We start from the raw sequence: 17,830 nt of genomic DNA, 5'->3' as shown, positions 1-17,830 counted from the left end.
AAGGAATCTAAAGATACTGCCTTGACTGTCTTAGGGTAGCTTCAATAAGCTCAGATTCTAAAAGAATGTGTAGAAGTTGGAAGGAGAGACATAATCAAGGAAAATTATAAACAAATGGTATAGACTTATCTAGAAGGCATTAGGACAGAGTGAGCTGTTATTTAAAACTTATTTTAATGTTATTTTAAAATTAGTTAAATTTTAAAAAGCAATGCTACTGTACCCAGGAGATAGACCCATAGCCAAGAATCCTGTTTTCCTTAGTACCATGTGTATCCTTATAACAATCTATTTGGGGGTTTACCAAAATCCCCTCCTGGGTCAGATTGTATGTTGAATCTTGACACCATTTCTTAGCAAAATTCTAGAATTAATTATTAAACCAATAATTTGTATGGACCCAAAAGGAGAAGCCACAATACCCCGGAACCAGCATCTATGCCCCAAGATGGAGTCAGGCCAAATAGCCCAGTGTCCTTGTTTAAGTGATAACCTAGCCAGAGGTAGAGGGACTGTGGCCATAGTACATCTATGCAAAGCAGCCAATGAAATCATTCATGGTATCCTCATGGACAAGATGAAAGATATGTGTGATAACCAGTCCACTGACTTTATAGGTCCCCTAAATGGGCTCAATGTGGAGGGTAGTCTTTAAAGGGTTCAGCATCCTCGTCTTGTCTGTATAAATTGCCCTCAGAGATTTGAGGGAGCAAAGCACAGGGTAGTGACTAAGCATGCAGACTTAGGATTCAGATTTGGCCTATCACTTAGGAACTATGTGGTCCAGGGTTGGTTACTTAACCTCTCTGTGCCTCAGGTTTTTTATGTATATAATGGGTATAGAATTAGTACCTAATTCAGGGTATTATTATGAGCATGAAATAATACATGTAAAGCACCCAGAACAGTGCCTAGCACATGGGAAGCTTCATATATGTTAGCTGTTATTATTAGGCCTATCCAATTTGTAGTTGACATGGAATTGAGAGGAACAGAAAATGAGTTAGATTATAAAATCAAGAACCTTTTAGATTTAGATTTAGATTTTTTGACAGAAAGGAAACTTGAGCTGAATATAACAAAATTTTCCAGTGAATAACCATATATTCATCTAGATTCTACCATTACCATTTTGCTATACTTGTTTTGTTACATGTATATCTAAATATCATCTTTAAGTAGTACAAAACACATTAAAAATTTTATTGTGATATTGTCTTTAACGTACAGGATATTTAGTAGCATATTTCCTAATTTCCAAACACATGGGGACTTTACAGTTATCTTTTGCTATTGATTTCTGGCTTAATTCTCACTATGGTAAGATAATCTATTCTGTATAGTTTTGCTCTTTGGAGTTTGCTGAGACTTGTGTATGGCACAACATATGGTCTATTTTGGTAAATGTTCCATACGCACTTGAAAATATGTTTTCTATAGGCATTAATGCCATATTCTCTGTTTGACAATTAGACATCTTGTTGATCAAATTCTTTATATCTTTACTGATTTTTGTCTGTTTGTCCTATCAGTTACCAAGCAAAATTAAACTCTATCAGTATGATTATAAATTTTTCTACTTTTCCTTTAATTCTTCCAATTTATTTTATCATTTTGAGACTATATCATTTTGAGCCTCCATTAATAGCTTTAGAAGTGTTCTCTCTTTTTGGTGAACTCATAAACTATTCTCTTTATGTCTAGCTTATTAACTTAAAGTCTAATTTCTCTAATAGTCTCATATTTGTACTAATTATTCTCTTTTTTCTCTCCTTTCCTAGATTAATAATTTTATTCCTCCCCCTTTATTAGCTTGTTATTTAATATTCTTAAATTATTCTTTTAGTGGTTACCTTAGAAATTATAACATTTCTCTTTGATTTGTTAAAGTTGGATACACATTTGAACTTTTTACATGTCCTGGGACCATGCAAGGGGTATGAGAATATTTTAACTCTAATTACTTCCCTACTTCTGTGCTATTTTAATTCCACATAATTTAAAACCTCATAGACCTTATAATTATTGTTTTATAGAATCAATATTTATATTCACTCTTCCCCACCTCCCCATCTCCATATCTTCATCTGGCACCATTATCTTTCTGCCTTCAGAACTCTCCTTAGTAATATTTTAGGGTGGGTATGCCCCCAGCAGTTTTTGAAGGACATTTTCACTGGGTATAGAAATCTAAATTGACAGTTATTTTCTTTCAGTACTTTGAATATGTCATTCCATTGCCTTCTGTTTCCAATGTTTCTGTTGAGAATAAAGAGTTCAATCTTATTTTTGTACTCTTGAAAGTAAAATACCGCTTACTTAAATGCTTTTCAGATTTTTTCTTTGGTTGTCAGCAGTTTTTCTATGAATTGCTTAGAAATAGTTTTGCTGTATTTATCCATCTTGGGGTCTATATCTCTTTGTAGTCCGTGGCTTTTGATGTCTTTTGTTTAATTTTGGAAAATTCTCAGTCATTATCCCCTTCTCTCCTGTTCTCTCTTTTCTCTTTTACTGAATCCAGTTATACATATGAGAGAGTGTTTCATGTTGTCCCCTTGCCATTTGTGCTCTTTTTCCTTTTCACCGTCTTTTGCATTCCCAGGCTTTTGCCTGAATATTTTCTTCTAACCAACTTCCAATTCTCTCTTTATCTGTGTCTAATCTGTTGTTAGACTGTGGATTAGGGTTTTGTACAGAAACAGAACCAACAGGAGATATATATATAGATATCTATCTATCTATATCTATATCTTGTCATTTAATTTCGTGATTATATTGATGACAGTTATTTTAAAGTGTCAAAGGAAACCATGAACAAAATAAAAAGACAACCCATAGAATGAGAAAATATTTGCAAATGAAGTGACCGACAAGGGATTAATCTCCAAAATATACAAACAGCTCATGCAGCTCTATGTCAAAAAACAAAAACAAAAACAAAACGAAACAAAAAAACCAAACAACCCAATCAAAAAATGGGCAGAAAATCTAAACAGACATTTCTCCAAAGAAGACATACAGATGGCCAAGAGGCACATGAAAAGATGCTCAACATCACTAATTCTCAGAGAAATGCAAATCAAAACTACAGTGAGGTAGCAACTCACAGTGGTCAGAATGGCCATCATCAAAAAGTCTGCAAACAATCAATGCTGCAGAGGGTGTGGAGAAAAGGGAACCCTCCTACACTATTCATGGGAATGTAAATTGGTATAACCACTATGGAGAACAGTATGGAGGTTCCTTAAAAAACTTAAAATAGAACTACCATATGATCCAGCAAGCCCACTCCTGGGTATATATCTGGAGAAAACTGTAATTTGAAATGATACATGCACCCCAATGTTCACTGCAGCACTATTTACAATAGCCAAGACATGGTAGTAACTTAAATGTCCATCAACAGAGGAATGGATAAAGAAGATGTGGTATATATATATAATGGAATATTGCTCAGCCATAAGAAAGAATGAAATAATGCTATTTGCAGCAACATGAATGGACCTAGAGATTATCGTACTAAGTGAAGTCAGACAGAGAAAGACAAATATCCTATGATATCACACATATGTGGAATCTAATATTAAAAATGATACAAATGAAGTTATTTACAAAACAGAAACAGACTTACAGATTTTGAAAACAAACTTATGGTTACCAAAGGGGAAATGAGGGGTGGGAGGGATAAATTAGGAGCTTGGGATTAACATACACACACTACTGTATATAAAATAGATAATCAATAAGGACCTACTGTATAGAACAGGGAACCCTACTCAAAATTCTGTAATAACCTATATGGGTAAAGAATCTGAAAAAGAATGAATATATGTATATGTATAACTGAATCACTTTGCTGTACACCTGAAACTAACACAACATTGTAAATCAACTACACTCCAATAAATTTTTTTTTTTTTTTTTTTTTTTTTTTTTTGTTCACGAACCTGTGTCCCCTGCATCGGCAGGTGGACTCTCAGCCACTGCGCCACCAGGGAAGCCCCCAATAAAATTTTTAAAAAATTAAAGTGTATGTCTGATAATGACAATGTCTGGATTTCTTATGGGTCCATTTCTACTATCTGATTTTTTAAATCCTGGTTTTGGGGAAGTTTTACCTTTTTATGCCTCTTTCTTTTTAATTGAGTGTTGGACATTAAGTATAAAAAATTTTCTAGATTAGTTCAAGGTTCTGAATTATCTTTTTGCAGAGAGGATTTACTCTTTTCTTCTGAAGGGAGCTTGACTAGGGGCAGAGCCAGACTTGTCAAAGCCAGACTTCAGTCCTGGTAAGGTATAGCCTATTTCTGCCCTCCACACCTTCCCTCCCTCAACCTCCTGGACAACTGTAAACTCTAATATTTATATTTCCAGCCTTTTGAATTTACTGAATCCTTTGCTCATCTTCCCTTTCAGCTGTGTTTTCTGCTCAGCTTCATAGCCTCTCAGCTTTCTCTTAGGTAATTACTTCCAGTGGGATAAAACCATGCTGATTTTTTAGTTTATCTCTTTGGGTCTCCTTTCTTTCCAGGATCTAGGCTTGATGAGTTATTGCTGCATTGTTACTTCATAATATAATTTTTATATTTTGTCCAGATTTTCCAGTTGTTCTTTGGCATAGGGGAGGGCAGGGTTCATCCAACACCAGCTAGTCGACCTTTGCTGGAAGCACACATGATAATTTTTAAGCTCTATCTAATATACAGCTAGTGCTGAGAATATTGAGTTTAAGAGTGCTCACTACCAGAAGTGATGTTGAATCTCACTTTCGCTTAGTTTTTAGCTCAATAATTCCTTATTATCTTGTCAGCTCATCAAGACTTATATCCTAGCATTTTGGTTGTTTTTACGTAGAGGGAGTCTGACCCAATAATCTAGTCTGCCATATTACTCATGTTACTTTTTATTTAAATCTCTCTTCACTTAACATGTTAGTTCCAGAAGGACAAGAATCATATCTCACTCATCCTTATAGTACCATCCCCCAGCCTAGTGCTTGACAAAAGAGGTACTCAATAATTGTTGAGTAAATGAAATGATGTGGCTTTAAATGAGACCACCTGGGCACATCTCAGTGGGTCCACCAGAACTGAAAAATATGAAGCTCAGTTTTGCCAGTTTAAAAACCAAGTGACCACATTCACAGAAAGAAGATTCTGCGAATTGGTTCATGCTAGGCAAATTTACAAGGAAGTAGTTTATAAATAGCAACATACCTTGATCAGTGCTTAATGGGAGACACAGCTGGAATGATAATGGATACCTTCTATATTTCTTCTTCCCTTATTCTTTGGTACTTCTGTCTTTTCTTTAAGGCTAATAGTTTTCTGTATTACATTTCCTGTGTTTTAATGTCTTTATTCATACTTCTCCTCTGGAAGTAGAAGAAATAATAGACAAGTAGGTAAATAAATAAAATCGATACTACATGTTTACAAAGGGCAATCTTGTATAAATCAGTCCACTCAGAAGACCAAATTATAGATCAAAAGGTTGCCATGGTAAAGACAAGTCAGAAAGGGGAAAGTCAAGGTTGCCAAATAACTTACTTTCAAGCTACTAAAGTAGATCTCTTTCTATTCTGTCTAAGTGATCTTTAAAGGTCATTTAGCATCAGGACATCCTCTACCCCAGGTCATTATAAAAGAAACTCAAATTTTAAAAATTCTATTCTCCAGCTTCCTTTTTGCTAACCTTCCCAGAAAAGTCTGTTATTACACCACTTTGTGAAATGTTACAGTATTCAAGATTACAGTCTCTCTTAAAATGTAACAAATGTAACAGTGGCTGTTTCCTGATAGACTATGTAGTATCTTATTTAAAAATATACATTATCTCTGAATCGCTCTGTAAAGTGGGTTCTTTGACAACATATCTCATATACTTTATGTATATTTTGGTATTTAAAATTTTTTTTTAAATTTATTTTATTTAATTAATTAATTTATTTATTGGCTGCACTGGGTCTTTGTTGCTGGGCACGGGCTTTCTCTAGTTGCAGCAAGCTGGGGCTACTCTTTGTTGTGGTGCAAGGGCTTCTCATTGCAGTGGCTTCTCGTGTTGTGGAGCACAGGCTCTAGGCATGCAGGCTTCAGTAGTTGTGGCACGTGGGCTCAGAAGTTGTGGTGCATGGGCTTAGTTGCTCCGTGGCATGTGGGATCTTCCCAGACCAGGGCTCGAACCCATGTCCCCTGCATTGGCAGGCAGATTCTTAACCACTGTGCCACCAGGGAAGCCCAGATTTTGGTATTTTAATTACAGAGAATTTTGCCAGGAGCCTTACATCTTTTTTCTTTCAACCATATTTGACATCATTTGAGGTAATGCCATTTCCTCCTGCTTAGGTCAACCTAACAGAAGCCAGCACAAACAACAGTGTCCTAACAATACTGGTGAAGGAGTAATATTGTTTTTAAATTTTACTAAAAATATTTTGTATGATCTTTTTAAAGTTAGTTTTAAAAAAAGCTTGTGCTTATCATAACAGATATTAGATTCTCTATAGGGTGATCAGACAAATGTTCCCTAAGAATTTATAATCTCAAAAGGGCAATGATGCACATGAACATGTGGAAAGGACAATAACATTTAAGAGGGTTTTAACAAGAACATCCTCAAAGATCAAGAATCGATATTGCAGAAAAGCAAAGGATAGGTTAATGTATGGCACAGAGGAGTTGGGTTGAAATCTCACATTTGGGCAAATTGGGTGGAAGGAGTGAGCCTCTCTGAGTTATACTCACTGTTGGTCTTCATCAAATGGGATTTCCCTAGCTTCCCAGCAAAGCAGAGGAGCATGTCATACATGGGGACCAGCTTGGGCATGACCAAAATGTGATGATGCTGATGATTGCTTAGAACACTTTTTGAGCGTTGCAAAGCAGTAGGGGGAGATGATGAGAGCTGGGAGAGGGTTGTGAAGCATTCTGGGTGGACACTGAGGAATTCCTCTGCCCCCGCCCATTTGGACTGCATAAATGGAAGTTTAGGGCATTTGCCTTGCTTACTCCTGAGAAAAGCAGTAACCAGTATTAAAAACTATGACTCAGCTGACTCTTCTAACCATTCAGATAAGCCTCCTTCTGGTAAAGCAAAGTCGGTGAAATTCAAATGAGCAACCAGTCAGCAAAAAACTGCTGCTGACATTATTAATCTTCCAAACTACCCAGATCTATCATCCACATAAAAACTTATCATTGGGCACTTGTGGAATAGGTATCCCTCACTTAAAGGAATGGTCATTGTCAGCAAAGTTAGCGGCCCAGACTTTCTATCAAATCAATCTTATTCTCTCATTGATTTCCATTACCAAATCTGAGATGCATTCTGCTGTTAAATCCCATTAAATGTGTACCAAACCCTTTGGAAATGGCATGTGTAAAAGAAAAATGATAATATCCTGATAAAACATTGACAGTGATATTTATACATTAATAGTAATGCTGTGCTGTATTCACCATGTCACAATAAAAATTGTTCAGTATGAAACATAACACAATCCTGCACAAACTGCCTCACACACTGCAGAGGACAATAATCCTTAAAACATTAGCAACTTAATTTCTCACTAGCTTCACAACTGTCCTGGCATTTCTATCATTACATAGCCAAAGGAATTCTTCTTTTTATTATTTAAAATCTTTTCTCATCTTCTACCAGTCTCTTTTCCAAAATCCTTGTCCAGAAACCCCTGAATAGCTTGTGATGCTATTCTCAGATGGGAAAAATTAGCCAGCCAGACTCAGTCATAGTGGTTTATCCCAGTGCCTGCTGGGATTTCCTCATCATTGGAGCAACGGGGCATCTCCTGGAAGGAATATTGTTGAGGGAAGCAGTAGACCTGTGAAAGTAGGACTAGATACTTCAAATGCTTTTTCTAAGTTCTGAGATACAGAACTTATCTGACATTGTTTACAGTGGTAAACATGTCTGTGTTTACCATTCTATTTTCAACCTATGCACTTTGCATAATATATGTTAAATGACCAAATGTTTTGCATAATATATGCCAAATAACTGAATGTTTTGCGTAATATATGTTGAATGACTGATTGAATTTAGATGATGATTTTGTTTTTCATTGGAGAACATTGACAATTCTAAGTGCTCGTAGCTCAGGCTGGAAAAGTGGCTACCGTCATTAATCTCCATAGGAATTATGCACCATAGGTCATAATGGCATTAAATGTCCAACGTTCTAAGGTCTGGACAGGACATTCCTGACACTGAACTTTTGCTGAATTCTTGAGTTCCTTACTTTTATCATTGTGGTGAGTCAATTTTTTATTAAGCAATAAATAGCCTGCCTTCTTGCATCAGAACAACATGCCCAACACTGGTGATGCACCCCAGGTATTCCCCTTAATCCTTTTAGCATAGCCCACTGCAATGCAAAGTCAACATTCAGGGTTGACTTTACCATCTGATTAAAAAAATAAATGTTTTTATTAAACTGTAACATACCCACAGAATTCTGAAGAGTCAGTGGCAAGATTGGGATGTTTTCTGGAGATCAGCAGGCTATGTGCCAAAAGTTTTTGGTTAATTCACTGAGAAAAGGGTTTTGTTGTTGGTGGTGTTTGTTTTTTTACCCATTCGTGTACAGAAACCTCAACATGGAAGAGTCTCAAAATTGAACACACCCAGGGAGTCAGACCCATGTTCACTGAACTCACGAGGAACACACGTACAACTAAAAGGACTTTGTGTGGACAAAAACAACCAGAACTGTCACAATGACCACCAGGCTCCTGTGGTTGTAACCAGCACATTCTTTTCCTGCAGGCAGAACAAGTGGGAAGCCAAATTATGAGCTGAAAGTAAGTAGAGAATGAAAACAAGAAGAGATGTGTATTCTCAAGGAATATTTTGTCCAGGACATGAGAGGCCTGAGGAAGGTGCCATTTTTTTTTCAATCATGAAATAACTCTCTGGTTGTATGTATGTATGTATGCATGTCATTGTATGTATGGGCACATACATTTCCTTTCAGATTCAAACTGTCTCTCAGAGAGTCTTTGGCATTCTTTGGCATCTCCATCTCCATCTCCTTGTCACTCTTATTTTCTCTGATACAAACAAAGCCTGCTGCCTAAGCTCACACTTTGTTCCACTATAGTAAGATTGTAAAGAGAAGCAAAAGTCAATGGTATATGAAAGTATTATTAATGATATGGCCACTTATAAATTAATCCCCCATTCAAACATCTCTTTTAAACACCTCCCCACCGCGCGCGCGCGCGCATACACACACACACACACACACACACACACACACACACACACACAATGATGGTGAACATTTACAGCACAATGCAAATACATTCAGTTCTATTGCAAATCTTGCAAAAGGTGTAAGGTCAGTGAAAGTAAGCTTGGTAAAACTGGCACATGAGGATCTATGGAGTTAAACACATGAAGGTAAAATCAACTGGGCTGATGACTATATTGATACTTCAGAAGAGAATAGTTTGAATATCAAAGAATTAATTGAGACCCTTGGGAAAACTGAAGAAACTCTGAAACATTTTTACAAAAAATGACCCTCTTTTTTATTATTCTCTGAAAGTCAAATATGAAATAAAGCATGTTGTAAGGTGCTTCACAATGCGTAGGAAAAAATTAAGCCAATAATCATATTGATTTATTATTTATTCATTCTATAATTAGCACACAGTTGTACTTATCAATTTTGTCCTATGTAAGGTAGGATAAATGTGTTTTTAAAATGTTGAGTTTTATTTTCAAGACAAGTCCCCAGCAAACCTTTTTTCACTAACTGCTCTGAAATTTGGTCCGTGTTTTAAGTAGATTTACTTTGAGGCTTTCCCAGTGCTAATCACAATAGGATATTAAGGACTTCCTGTACTAATGACAGAACTTTCCTAGTAGTAACAGTCTGATATCTTGATTGTTTCTATTTGCATATTGAATTTTTACTATTTTGTTCATAAAATATCCTCATTTCTCAGTTCTTGGGGGGTAACTTGTTATTTACTCTTAGGTGTTTCCTATAGGATCACTTCCAAAGGGTGATACTTTTAAAAGTATCATGAGTATCTTCTAAGGCAACACATGTAGAGGACATAGACTTTGGAGTCAACCTGGAGCCAGACCTATATTTGAATCTGCTTTTGTCACTTAAAAGACATATGACAATGGGCAAATTATGTGCCCACTCTGAACTTTGGTATCTTCATCTGTGAAAATGGAGCAGTAATAGCTCCCTCAAAAGACTGTGGTGAAGATCAGATGTGAACATGTGTAAAATGCCAGGTACAGAGAAAGCATTCAGTATGCAGTAGTTGTAGCAGTGATCTTTATTTTTGGTTTGTTTGGCTGCCAAATTTCCCTTGTGATCTTAATTTGTTGATTATTTTGTACATTCGGATTCTTTCCATGTGCTTTGCAATGTGAACCTAGGGTCTCTAGGCTATTAAAAGTAGCTAAATATGACTAATACTGAAAATATGCCTTTAGGAGCGCCTTGTTACATAAATCTCTTAGTATGAATTCTAATCTATAAAGCTTTGAAAAAACTCATAATGAGGTTTTTAGGATTTACATTGTAAAATTTTGGTTGAGTTCTTCTATAAGTTGGATGGCTGATATTTACATGTGAAAAACCTCAATGGAAGCCTTCCTCTCCACACCCAAGCAATTTTTATAAACAAGTCTTGACTTAAAAGCAAGAAACTCAAGTCTTTCACCTTGCAGAGAGACCCATGCAGAGCACAGTCTTGGAAGTCAGGTGGTCCTGGATTTGAACCCCTGTTTGGCTGCTTCCTGGTTTTGTGACCTTGACCAACTTAATATTTCCAAGCCTGGGTATCTTTATCCATAAAGTTGGGGATAATAAAAATACCCACCTTGGGGCTGTCATGAGGATGAAATGAGACACAGCATATAAAATGTTTATGTGCCCATACAGCTTGGCACATTGTGCTTAAAATCTTGAAAGTTAACAGGTCTGTCATATTTTGTTGAAAATGGTAATAGTGTAACCAAAAAAACCAAAAAAACAAGTTCAGTTGAGTCTCAAACAAATTATGTTCTTTGGTCTTGCCTTGCTTTTCGCCTCTTGCGTTTCCTACATTTAAGATCGTTTCCCTCCCCTGGGTGGTGGTGAGATGAATTGGGAGACTGAGATTGACATATATACACTAATATGTATAAAATAGATAACTAATAAGAACCTGCTGTATAACAGAATAAATAAAATAAAATTCAAAAAAAGAAATAAGATCCTCTCCCTCTCCTATTATTCCTGAACATGTCTTCTTCTGCTCCAGTACTTGTCAGTGGTCTCCTCCCCATCCCCACACGCAATCAGGATAGCATGTTGGGTTGCAGGGGAAGACCTTATTCCAAACTGGCAAGAGGTTTCTACATTCTTCTTCTCTAAGACTGGTATATCCCCCTACAAGTCTGATTGGTTCAGACGTTATTTAATTTACTCAGCTAAAGTCAGGAGATAACGATGGCTAACATTTAGTATTCACCTATTAGCACCAGATACACTATGCTAGGTGAGTTAACAAACATTATTTTATAACATTTTGACTGTTCATAACAATCAGGCAAGGCAGATTCCACTTTTCCTGTGTCTGAGAAGGGTAGTCAGAGGGTCTGAGCCAGTAATTTGCTCAAAGTCACACAGTAGTAAGTGGCAGCATCAATGGCCATCAGGATCAAGTTAATGCATTAATTGGTATGTGATGGCTCTAAATGGTTTTCTACTTCTGGGAAAGGCCCACGCAGACTTCTCATACTGGCACTTATATGTGTGCTATCATAATATCACTTTATTCGTGTAGGACTTTTACCCTTTTCATACCATTTATCCCCTAGCACCATGAATGTGTATAATACATAATACTAACTGTACCAAGACCCTTGTACATTCCATGCACATACACTAACAGTACGTTCACCAATTATACACATACACTGGATGCTGGAGATCTGACCAACAGAATTCCAAACATCAAAAAGCAAATAAACTAGACTTTCCTCAACTCAATAATTCCCGTTTAATTTCCCCTGGCAAATACTGAATTTCAAACTGTGTGTGTTCTATAAAGTAGAACTTTCGAAATATTGTGATATGGAGTCCCACATAGTCAGAAGGAGAGACAGCTGAGAAGGGCGATTAAGGTGGATGTGTTTCTTCCATTATGAGTTGAATTTAAGTTTCTCATTTCAGAATAAGTACCAAATTCTGCAATCATTCCAAAAGTGGAAGTTCAGCTCACACTGCATCTTGGGGAAGCTTTAACCACACTAACCATTTAAGGTCAAGCAAACAACCGGTCAACCCTCACAACGTGCGTAGTTCAGCTAAGAGATAATAGGGTCTCTATCTATATACATCTCTATATGTTAGCGCCATAACGCAATCCAGGTCCTCCTCTCACCACCGCAGCTAGGCAGACCGACACCCTCTCTCCAAGCCAAATGGGAAGTCTCACGTTTAAGCCCCCAAGCAAGTTGCCGGCTCCTGCCTGCACCCCACGTCTACAAGGATTCCCCCTATTGTCTTTAACACACTCTCCAGCAAAACGTCCACTTCCAATCAATTCTTACTGCGAGTCTGACCCCAGCCCGGTCCCCGGCGCCGGCTCAGAAGGCTGGGCGGGCGGGGTGGGGCGGGGCGCGGCGGCACGCACTGGGGCGCCGGCGGGGCTGGGGGCGGGGACTGCGCGCGGCGCGCGAGGCGGGCCCCAGCCGCTGTTTTCGCGCATTCCCCTTTGTTCTGCTCCATTGTGTGGCTCTTCCTCCTCTGGCGCTTCTTCTCTGCACCCTGGCAGCCTGTGGGGAATTCGTGAAGGGGCTTTTGGTGACTTTTTCTTTCTTCCCCCCTCCCCCCAACCCCCCGGTTTATTTTTGGGGAAGTGAGGAACTCCTTTGCACTGCCCCGCCCTCGCGGTTCCCTGCCCTCGGGCCTAGAAGGGAGGCGGAGTGGGAAGTGGCCTGCCCTCCTCCCCACGCCGGCTTCCTCGTCCTCCCGCCTCGCTCTTCCTCCCGTAGGCATCCTAACCCCGCATTCTGACTTTCACCTCCTGACAGGCCGCGTCCACGCCAGAACGGCGATACGCGATACGCGACCCTCTCCCCTCTGCGGGGCGCAGGCTCCGGCCGCCTGGGGCTCCACCGGGCACCCAAGCGAAGGTCGGAGGCCGGCGTGCGGCCCGAGCCCAGTCGCCTCGGCGTCCCGGGAGCCGGTGCAAGTGTCGCCGCGACCCTCCCAATCCCTCGCGCTCCCTGGGCGCCGCACGGCCTCTTCGGCCCCCTTATATAGCCCTCTAAAAATAGCTCGCCTCGCACCGCCTTGTAAGGCAGCAGGGAGATTCGCAGCGTGCCAATCCGTGCCCGCCGCCAGGGCCAAGCCCCGCCCCAGGCCCTGCTCCACGCTGCCCATTGGTCCTCAGTGACTTCATGAGCCCCCTGTTTACCATACATGGTCACACGCGGCCTAATGGACGCCCTCCTCCGAGATCCCACGGCTGCGCGGAGAGCCGGGTGGAGGGAGGGAGTTTGGGGAGGGGGAAGAGCAGGAGGAGGAGAAAAGGAGGAGGAGGTGGGGGGAGAGACTACAAACTAGCAAGGATGGGGGTGGGGGTGGGGAGGGAAGGAAAGGGGGGGAGAGAAGCGATCGCGAGAAAAAAAAAATGCCACCTCCCAAAATAAAGAGCAAAGATTGCATTAGGAGCGAACAGCGCTGCAGAAATAGATGGCAGCTTCGTGTCAGTGAGTTTGCATCCCCCTTCCTGATCCACGAGCTGGAGTGATTAGAGCCCTGGAAGGGAATCGTTACTCCCGTGAAGTCCCCTTTTCTTGGCAGCCGTCTGCACTGTACACGCTGGATGCCTCTCTCCATCCACCCCACTCAGTCTCTCCTCTCTCACCTCCTCTCTCCCTCTCTTCTGCATTGATTTTTTTTTTTTTTTCCTTTTTAGTTGACTGAAACAAAACAAAACAAAAGGTCCACTGGATGTCTGCCTCCTTGGGGGGTGAGCCAGACAGACTGACAAACAAACAGACCCAACTGTGTTTGGGGGAGGGTTTCTCCTCCCGTTTTGCCCGGCAGCAGCAGCATGGACGTGTTGGCTAGTTATAGTATATTCCAGGAGCTACAACTTGTCCACGACACCGGCTACTTCTCAGCTTTGCCATCCCTGGAGGAGACCTGGCAGCAGGTGAATGATTTAAATTACTTGTGTAAATCGTGTGGTGGCGGCGGAGACGCAGGGGCTGCGTTGGTGTGGGCTTGGGGTTGAATTTTGTTTGTTCGTTTGTTTAATTCCCCCCCACCCCCGTTTTTGGCTGTCTGTTGTTTAAAATGTTTTCGGAAACAGTCATCTGCTTACCTCTCCACCCACCCCCTAACCCCTTAGTGTGCTGCGCTGAGCGGCCGGTCCGAGCTGCCTGCGTTTCAGTCACCAACACACATCCTTGCACACACGTTGTGCGGCTCACTGCCCCCCCAGCAGAGACCTGCCTAACTTCTGGGGTTCGGAGGAGCCGGGTGGGAAGGTGGTTTGGGGCTTTACGAGCCATCACAGACAGGTACCGCGTCCCTACATGCACGAGCTCTGCCTCCTTGGTACCTTACATCAGGTTCATCTCTTTCAACTGGTGCTAACGACCGTCAGATGGGGGGAGGGGGTAGGAGCAAATCGGAGTGTTTTCCTAGTAATTAGCGAGTATCAGTTAAGAATAGGAACTTGATTTTGAGATCAGAAGGTGGGCGGGAGGAAGAGGAGCCCAGTGATAAAGGGTACTCAAGATAATCTGGAAGAGGGTGGGAAGATGTATCTATCTCATGCTGACCGTGCGTTGTAGGTTTCCCCAGTGCGGTGTCTTCGGAAGGAGAACACCCTCTGTGGGTGTCCTTGCTTCTCTTTCGTTTGGTGTGCCTCTCCACTTAGCACAACCTCCGACAAAGGGTGGTGTGTGCTTCCATGCCTCTGACTTTGTTTTAGAGGACTAGTCGAGAAACTCCTAAGATGCTGAAGGGCACCGATGCCAAGTTGGCTAGGTGTCCCGGTGAGGGGGAAGCGGGGCTGGTGACAAGTTCACTGGGCTTTGTGAAGTGGAATAAAGAAAGTGCTGGTTAGTGGAAAGTGCGAGATCTGCTGCGGAAACAGTGGTTTTCTCAGTGAGGATTAGGAGCTGCTGAGGGGACATTCTGCAGGAAAGATGGTGGGTGGGGATGGAGGGACACGAACATTCTTTCAGAATTCTACAGTGTGCATCATGGAACGTGCAAGAAGACAGCTCAGATTTGCACATTGGAAGTGTGAACGTGCACAATCCGTCTGGGAGAAACGTGCTTGCCCTTGGAGCGGGCGGCGGGAGGCTTGGTGTGTGGCTGCTCATGTAACTTCTCTGCTCCGTGACAGCAGCTTGTTAAGGCTAATGAACGGCTGAATTTCCTCTGCCAGGATCCAAAGCGGGATTTGCCAGTTTGAGCCTGGGATGTAACAGTTGCTGCTTTAGCGAGTGAGGTTTGGCTTTTGGTATAAAGAGCCTAGCCTGTGTACCATTGTTGCTAGTTGCTGTTCTCCCCTGATTTCGAGGCTGCAGTTTCTCCAGGTACTGGCCTCTGGTGTCTGTGCTTCCACACATACATTCCTGCCCAAGGATGCTGGCAGATGTGTTTGACTTTGTCTTTCTCTAAACGCACGCACAGCTCACATGTTTCTAGCAGAAGGCATTTCTCCAGTGCATCCTTTCCCCCATCCTTGATGAGACTATCTCATGAAGGGTCTCACTACAGCTTTTTCCTCCTTTTATTTCACATGCTAATTAAAACAAAAGGTTGCCTGAATTTCTTTTTCTGAAATAGTCTTCATTTCACACTGTCAGCCCACTGGTGTTGAATCGGTTGCCTATTAACAGCTGTCTAGACAGGTTAGGGAAGAGAATCTGTTGATTTAGTCAGCCTGCCCAAGGCAGCCCTTGTTTGTGACTAACTGTTAAGCAGGGTTGGAGGGAAGAAAGTTGGCTTTATTTGTTACAACGTTCCCTCCTGATGAATCACCCAACTTTGTTTGGTTCAAGATTTCACAGTAGTAAAGCCTGCTTTGGGGGAAGGCCTCTCCAGAGGAAACCTGCTTTTCTAGATCTGGTTAGAGCATCCTTGAGAAAGTCTAGATCTGTAAAGAAACATCATTGGTTTGATAATTAGAGGATGTATTGGATCTTGTGTTTCCTTAGAAGCCTTCTCCGCTTCCCATCCACCTCATCCTTCATCTCACCTCCTTCAGGGCACCTCTAGCTTAGTTTGTATCTGTGGGCAAAGAAATTTTCACCCCCCTATTTCTTGCCTTAATCCTCTCCTACTGCCAACTGCCCTCAGCTTAAAACCCTTTGCCAAGCTCTTTCAGAGGCATGCTCATAATCCATACTGAGACATAACTTGTGAGGACGCGGTCCTAAATGAGATATCATTCCAAGGAGCTTTCTTCTGTGGACTCTGTAGTCACAAATGCATTCTGTAAAGGTGACTGTAACTCCCAGTTCATGCTGATGACATAACCTCCAACCTCTGTCTCTTCCTTCCTCCCTCTACCTGCCCCCTCCCTCTTGCCTCTTTTGAGTATAAAGGAGGGGAGTGTGGTTAAATGCAACTGTTGGTTCTAAATCAACCATCACATGGTGAAATTTTAAGCCTCCTTTGCTCAGATCAGCTCAAGAAGGTTGCTACAAAGAACCCCAGGCAGGAGGAAGTTTCCTGATGCTGTGGGGTAATCAGATTTTAGAGGTCGAATGAGGAGCAGTTATTAGATGTACTCCTGAAAGTGAACGGTGTACCTTGAGGAGATGAGCGAAGTACAGAGATTCCAATAGTCTGATTTGGTTCGTAAGAAAGAGTGGCTTGGATGATAAACTCAAGACCATCTGTGCATTTGAAAATTAAGCATGGACTCTTTGGAGATTTTATTTTAAACTCAAGTCTGGGATAATTGTTCTGCTTAATAGTCAGTGAGCTTGTCATGGCCCTCCTGTCACAGGGGTCGTCATTTTGACCTTGGGTTTTTGGGCAATAATGTCTTAGCCTCATACAGCTCCAACTATGAAAACCATTGTTGGTGTAATTTTAAAATCCAGATGGACATCGTACATTAACAGCTCTCCATTCCTGGGCTCTGACTGCATACTTAAGCATTTGGCCCAAGTAACATCATCCCTGCCTGTCATATAACTGTAAATTACACTGTGCTTATGTGGTCTATTATTTTATGGAATTCAGCTGACGCACAACTCTTAAGGCTACCAGCCTTAAGCTCTTTGGAAACTTGCAGGAAAATTTCCAAGAACTCTCTGAGCAAAAGTAGGAAAAAGTCAAAGGTAGGACGGAAACTAAGAGTAGCGTATAGGGTACCACTTGATGATGGATAAAGGGGGACCCATTCATGAGTTTTGTTGCCATTAGAAATCATGATTTTTCTGGACCCACTGCTGACTTGGAAAATAAAAAAGGATTTGGTACAATACTGATGGTTATTTTTCTTTGGGAGGCTGCAAAGACTTTTAGAATTTGGATATATTCTTTATACCTAGACTGCTATTTCATGAGTGCAGGTCAAGTAATGATGTTCTAAGTCTTATTTGCACTTAGCTTTGCTTCATACCATTGAGGAGCATGGTATGTTTACTTGAAAACTCTTATGGAATTATGCTTGTTGTTAATGCTGATTCATAATTGGCAGATGGGGTCAGTTTCAGGCCTCCTTTTTGCTCAGAGAAAATTTTCCACTGCTACTGGAAACAAATAAATAAATCATAGAACATTCCTCCCTCCTCCCCCATCCCCCCATTGTTT

The 17,830-nt window shown here is 41.0% G+C and overlaps 3 protein-coding genes across 6 annotated transcripts in view; 2 read left to right on the top strand and 1 right to left on the bottom strand.

Moving 5' to 3' along the window:
• Window positions 1–8,812, top strand: part of LOC114487363 (transcription initiation factor TFIID subunit 4-like) — a 314,300-nt gene extending 305,488 nt beyond the window's left edge. Inside the window, exon 6 of the mRNA XM_055079364.1 lies at window positions 8,606–8,812. Coding sequence (XP_054935339.1) covers window positions 8,606–8,812 — 207 coding nt within the window. The remainder of the gene's footprint in view (window positions 1–8,605) is intronic.
• Window positions 8,813–9,532: 720 nt separating this feature from the next.
• On the bottom strand, window positions 9,533–13,461 carry LOC114487362 (translation initiation factor IF-2-like). Its single transcript, XM_028497052.1, has 2 exons — window positions 13,059–13,461; window positions 9,533–12,810 (listed from the first exon to the last, which is right to left on the bottom strand). Exons 1-2 carry the CDS (start codon window positions 13,459–13,461, stop codon window positions 12,575–12,577), a joined length of 639 nt encoding a protein of 212 aa, XP_028352853.1. The 3' UTR covers window positions 9,533–12,574.
• KLF7 (KLF transcription factor 7) overlaps window positions 12,823–17,830 on the top strand; it is a 111,082-nt gene continuing 106,074 nt past the window's right edge. Inside the window, exons 1-2 of one of the 4 annotated variants that reach the window (XM_028481286.2) lie at window positions 12,823–12,838; window positions 13,959–14,198. In XM_028481286.2, coding sequence (XP_028337087.1) covers window positions 14,097–14,198 — 102 coding nt within the window. In that variant the 5' untranslated portion in view covers window positions 12,823–12,838; window positions 13,959–14,096. Of the gene's footprint in view, window positions 12,839–13,667; window positions 14,199–17,830 lie in introns of those variants that run through there. The other 3 variants (XM_055089725.1, XM_024124460.3, XR_008619084.1) reach the window with 3 other exon arrangements.

This window comes from Physeter macrocephalus, chromosome 2 (assembly GCF_002837175.3).
Source record: "Physeter macrocephalus isolate SW-GA chromosome 2, ASM283717v5, whole genome shotgun sequence".
Classification (NCBI taxonomy): domain Eukaryota; kingdom Metazoa; phylum Chordata; class Mammalia; order Artiodactyla; family Physeteridae; genus Physeter; species Physeter macrocephalus.
Note: the sequence above shows the minus strand (reverse complement) of the source record. Positions and strands in the feature narration are given on the sequence as shown.